The 6000-nt window shown below is 39.1% G+C and overlaps 1 protein-coding gene across 1 annotated transcript in view; it reads left to right on the top strand.

Annotated features, from left to right (window-relative positions):
- The first annotated feature begins 5467 nt into the window (after positions 1–5467).
- LOC110573137 (disintegrin and metalloproteinase domain-containing protein 18-like) overlaps positions 5468–6000 on the top strand; it is a 214409-nt gene continuing 213876 nt past the window's right edge. The window contains exon 1 of the mRNA XM_021681558.1: positions 5468–5522. Within this exon, the coding sequence (XP_021537233.1) occupies positions 5468–5522 (55 nt within the window). The remainder of the gene's footprint in view (positions 5523–6000) is intronic.

Genomic DNA, 6000 nt, shown 5'->3' with positions numbered 1-6000 from the left:
ACAAACTGAAGGTTACTGGAGTGGTGAGGGGTGGGAGGGATGGGGTGGCTGGGTGTAAGACATTGGGGAGGGTGTGTGCTATGGTTAGTGCTGTGAATTGTGTAAGACTGTTGAATCACAGATCTGTACCTCTGAAACAAATAATATATTAAATGTTAAAAAAAGAAGATAGCAGGAAGGGAAAAATGAAGGGGGAAAATTGGAGGGGGAGATGAACCATGAGAGACTATGGACTCTGAGAAACAAACTGAGGGTTCTAGAGGGGAGGGGGATGTGGGGATGGGTTAGCCTGGTGATGGGTATTAAAGAGGGCACATACTGAATGGAGCACTGGGTGTTATATGCAAACAATGAATCATGGAATGCTACCTCAAAAACTAATGATGTAATGTATGGTGATTAACATAACATAATAATAAAAAATAAGAAAAAAAAGATACAAGAAGTTAGCTGTGTAAATGTATCTAAATTCAGCCAGTGTTCTGTCTGGATTTATAGTTCTCAGTTAGGTGTGCAAACCTGATCTGATCATATGTGGCCAAGGAATTGTTGCCATGTAGTAGGAACCTGAAACAATGACACCCCTCTTCAACAGGAATTGAGTATGTATAAGAGCTGAAAGAAAACAAAAATTGAGCTATATAAATTCCACAACATGTAATAATGTAGCTGAAAGATATGGAGAACTCATTAAGGACCTCAAAAAAGTGAAAAGGTTATTTGCATGGTTATTTGATAGAATAATAAAATTGGAAATATGATAATTTAAGAATTTGAAGATTTGCATGTAAATTATCTTTTTAATTTTGCAGAAGTTTTATCAACTATATTAATATTTCATCTTCCATGTAGACAAAATAGGGAAAAGTACTAGATGGATTTAAGTTTGAAATTTAAAATGCTTCACATTGTTAAAACCTAGAGTAACGTTAGAAAAAGACCAACTGCTAGTATATATGATCACTGCATGGGACATGGGAAGCAGAGTAGATAGCGGTACATGGGCATGGAGTAAATAGTACAAGTCTAGTTTTTCTACTTCTCTTGATTTTGTTTAAGAATACATGTTCCCTAACCCTAAAAGTAATGCTATTTCTTTTATACAGATTTATATCAGAAGACAGCAATAGTAACAGCACCATGTCATAGAGTTAAAGGTGAATTGAAGGAGTCAAATTATTTAAAATGATGTAATTCATGAAATAGTTTTTTTAAAAAATTTAATAATACTTCACTATAAGGAAGCTATTATTCCACATTTCATCATACTAATTCTTATTTATCAATATCATATATTAAAACAAAGACTAAAAGCATTTGATAATTTTGTTTTATATTAATTTAGAAATGTTAATATTAACTAATATTAGCTAGATATTTATTAAGCAACATTTTTGTAATGAAAAATTACATTGAATTTAAATATGTTCTTAAAATATTTATGAGCAATTATGAATCCTGCTCCCACACTTGAGGTTCCTATTAGTAGATTTACACAGATTGATTCCTGATATTTACATTTCTTCTTCACTAAGACTCCATAGTTACTGTTATTCTCATACTAAAATGAGAAAACCAACATAAAGAATTTAAATAATTCCCTGTGTATACAGAATTTTAGTAAGTTTTGAGCTGGAGTTTCATTTAAGACAACCAGACTCCAGGGTTTAACTCTTAAGAACTACAATTTTGGCACCTAGCCTGATATATCTGGTGATGGGAAATGGAATTTACATGTATTGAGGATCTACTAGATGCCAGGCAAAATGATAAATTCACTGTCCCTCCAGGGTAGAAAGACAATTCTTTGTTATAAGGTGGGATAAAGTTGGCATCTGTATATATTCAATATATATATCTATATATTGTATACATATATCTGAATATATCTGTATATATTCAAATTTATAAGATATATACATAAGGAAATCATAGTATTTGACATATTAAGCCTATCACTGGGAGTAAATGTAAAAATTAAAAATTCAACCATAAGTGAAATCAAGAGTTCATCCAATGACTAATTTGCCATTCCTCCATACTATTTACTTTGATGGAGAGTTAAGTCAATGGATCTCTGTTTCCCTCTGCCACCAAAGAAAACATTTATAACTACTTGCCCCCACGTAAAATGGTCTTATTTCTCAGTAGGGGTAAATGGGAGAGTTGGTGGTGAGGAAGGAGCTGGAGAGAGGTTTTGAATATGATTGAATGAGTGAGCCCTATTCAGCAAGGGATATGTAAGCAAAGAGCTGGAGGAGGTGCAAGTATTTACCCAGTTTAGATGTTTGAAAGTAGGTACTTGACTTCCCAGGGTCAACTCACAGGAGGCTTTTATTTCAATGTAAGGGATACAGTGCAGCAAAGAGAGTGCAGGCAAGCCATGGGCACCACAGAGACACCTCATGCGCAAGGCCTCAAGGCTCCTTATTGTAAATTTTAAATAGCCCATTACAAATCCCACTGCCATCGTCTGGGCAAAAGGTGAAACCAGGCATCCAGGCTCTCCCAGAGATAAAGATAGAGTTTTTCCATTCCAGCTGTAAATCAACTCTTTCTGACACAGAGGTAGAGCTGTCAGAGGTATCCATGCATGTATCTGGGCAGGAGCTTTCCAAGCATGTGAATGATCCAATGAAAAAATAAGTCAGGAATGTTTGATGAATAAAAGCGATGTCAGTTTGGCTGGAGCAGAGTTAGCAAGAGGGCTGTGGTAGTGAGTAGGTCAGATAGTAAAACTCCTGGAGGCTGTAGGAAGTCTTGGGGGGCATCTGTGTTTTATTCTCACTGAAAGGAGGAAATCACTGGAGAATTAAAGTTTCAAGCACATGACTTCCACTTTAAAAGGCTGGTTTGTTAAAAAATAAATAAATAAAATAAAGGCTGGTTTGTTGATTTAGTCTGTATGATGGCAAGAGTAGAAGTGGGGAAATTACTGTAGTAATCCAGGAGGGAAGGGATGGTGCCTCCAACCAGGAATGGTAAAGATGGTCTTCGGAATAAATTCTGAAGGTGACCAACAGAATGAATTGACAACTTGAATAGACAAATTAATAGTTATTATTTATTTCTTCACATATTTTTATTGTTCTTTTCCTCTGTTTCCGTGCTGGTGATTTTCTTTTATCCATGTGAATTGTTGAAACTATGTAAATGAAATGCATGTGACTACTACTTTATAATATTTCCCTTTACTGGGGCTGTCACAGACAATTCAGGAAAAAGAAAGCTGGGTTTAAGAATTTCATGGAATACAGGCATAGACTGTGATACCATAAGCAGTGTTCTATATACTAATTACTTATTAGATAGCTTTTATTAACAACTAAAATTTAGCATTTCTTTTTTCTATATTTGTTTTACAACAGTGACTAAATGATGTCAAAAAGCCATAGGTTGGAGAAAGACTATTACCAAGATATTCAGTGTTAACTGCCCTGCTCTGAGAATGGAAAAAAAAAAAATCTGCTAATCTCTCCTTTTGTTATGGCTTAAAGCTTTCAATTTCACAAACAAAAATAAATCCTGAGAGTGAAAGTATGTAGGCTTGTGTCTATTGATTCTTCTACCTGCTGTGATCCTTTAGGAGGAAATAAGGAACATTGCCTCTTTTGAACCAGGGAAGCTCTTACATCCCAACTTGTAAGCATTCCATTGTTCACTGTTGCTGCCTACCCTCAGATGCCCAGGTCCATGTTAACTTCTCCCTTCTCAGAAGACACCCACAGACCACACCTTTCCAATAACTCATGGTTCCCTGCCTTATCCATTCCAGGCTTTGGGATATTGAGAGGAAATGATGCTAGGTAAGGCCAGCCCCAGGACCCTCCGATAGTCACTAACATCATTCTATCTTCAGGGAATTGCTTGAACTGAGTTCCTGGTCATAGATAACTGTTGTGTCTCCAGGTGATACTTCCTTGGCCTCAGGTAAATTGAGATCTGGGGTATATCTTTGTCCTTTGGGGAACCCAGACTTGTTACTCCTTTTTCACTGAGCTGAGCTTTTTTGGGTAAGATTTTCTTGCTTCAGTGCCCTCCTCCCCATCTCCCTCTTACTGAGATGAGTGCACTTCTACATACCTCAAAGCATTGTACATTGATAAGGGAACCATCACCCTAGCTGGAGTCGAATGAGAACCTACAGAGTCTCTATCATAAACAAAGATGCTCCTGGTTCAGGGGTGGGAGTACCTCACCACAGAGTCAAGAGATTCCTTTTCTAAATGTCCATCAACTGATAAATGGATAAACATTGTATGAATGATGACTTATGCACAATGAATATTATTCAGCCATAAAAAGGAATGAAACCCTGACACCTGACACAGTTCAGTGATTGTGTAGGGCTGGGTTGTTTAGGAGGGGCTAAAGAACTGGGGGTGAGGGGTGGTGATAGTACACATCAATATATGAAAAATCCTAAAATCATTCAATTGTACATTTTAGTGGGTGAATTGTGTGGTAAAAAAATACATATCAGGATGATTCTACCATAACTTTCCCTCATCCTCATTGACACTAACTTATTTTAGTTCATTATGATCACTGGCCTGCCTTATTTTAATAAAACTTTCTGAAGATCCCAGTGTACCACTAGCAGGTCCAAGTTTTAATCCTGACTGGAGTTTATCGTTGCAACTGTTGACACAATTCATCCTTGCAATAGGCTGTACTGGGATAAAAGAAGGTATAGATGAGAGGTGGGTAGAAGTTTGAGTTAGGTTTTGGACATGTGTGGTTTAAGATTTCTCTTAGAACATTCAAAGACAGTTGCATGCTCTTGTCCACCTGGGACATATTTCCTATTTGCCTTGCTGCCCTTCCCACCTCTGTAGCTTCCCTGCTAGTGCTTAGAGTAACTGTTAACAAAACACTTAGGTTTCCTTTCCCTTTCTTCAACTGATTACAGTCTAATACTGTAAGAATAGGCACACAGTTGAAAAGTGTTTTGATTGCCTTCTCCAAGATCAAGTTCAATATTCTTGATTTTTCCTTATTTGCACAGATAATAAGTCAGCAGGAGCACCATTTAGAAAATTAATTGTAAGAGTGGTTAACATTCCTATTTCCCTCTCTCTCCTCCATTATAGCAAATAAAAAAACACGCCAGAAAACCATGACATGGAGAATCGAAATTGCCAAGAACTTCACCAGAAAAGCAAATCCCGCTCATTTGCCCCTTTGTCGCTATCAGAGGGTTTAACCAATGTAAACTTAGCCAGAACAAATCAGTTGTGTGCAAAGGGATAAGCTTGTATATGGTGCTTCCTCTCCCTAGACCTGTGGAAGCCGCTGATCCATTCTGGAGCCCTCAGGGTGAGCCAGCGCGAGCTGATAGCAAGCACAATGCTCACCCGCCGGGCCAGCGCGCAGGAGAGACTTCCCTGAGTACTCCCGCCCACGAGCCTCAGAGCTGCCCAACGGCCTTCAGCCTTGGCTGTGCTTGCAGCGCTCCGGCACAGCGATGTTCCTTCTCTTTGCCCTGCTCTCTGAGTTTGGAGGGCTGCACGCCCGCCTGGGTAAGACCACTGGAGCCTCGACTTCCTTTCCCTTTTTGCCTCCAAGCAGGGACGGGCTCTTCCAGGAGAGCAATTTCCTTTTCTTTGGGACCCCTACTGCCCCCACTCCTGGATCCCCTACTGATGCCTTCCTCCGCATCTCCCCCACTGCCCAGGTCAGGGTAGGTGACTGAGGATGTTATCCAAGGCATCCACTTTCCGCATCAAGGGTTGAGAGGGTCTTAGGGGCTGAAATGCAGCCAGTCTTCCTGGGTCAACCCATCTGAGGCCAGAGGTTCTAGAGGTGTGAGTACTGCCCTCAATTTATTCCTCAGAGTCCCAAGGCAACGGGCCCTGACGTGGTTCTGGAAACGAACAAGACGGTCCTGTAGAACTGTAATGTCTAATTTTTATTTATTTGTTTGGCTCTGCCGTTTTCAGTGTGCCACTGAAAATCTAGTGAAAGCTGTGCACCAAGGAGAGTGGGCACATCTATATA

The sequence above is a fragment of the Neomonachus schauinslandi genome, chromosome 2, assembly GCF_002201575.2.
Source record: "Neomonachus schauinslandi chromosome 2, ASM220157v2, whole genome shotgun sequence".
NCBI classification, from domain to species: domain Eukaryota; kingdom Metazoa; phylum Chordata; class Mammalia; order Carnivora; family Phocidae; genus Neomonachus; species Neomonachus schauinslandi.
This window is presented reverse-complemented; position numbering and strand designations above follow the sequence as displayed.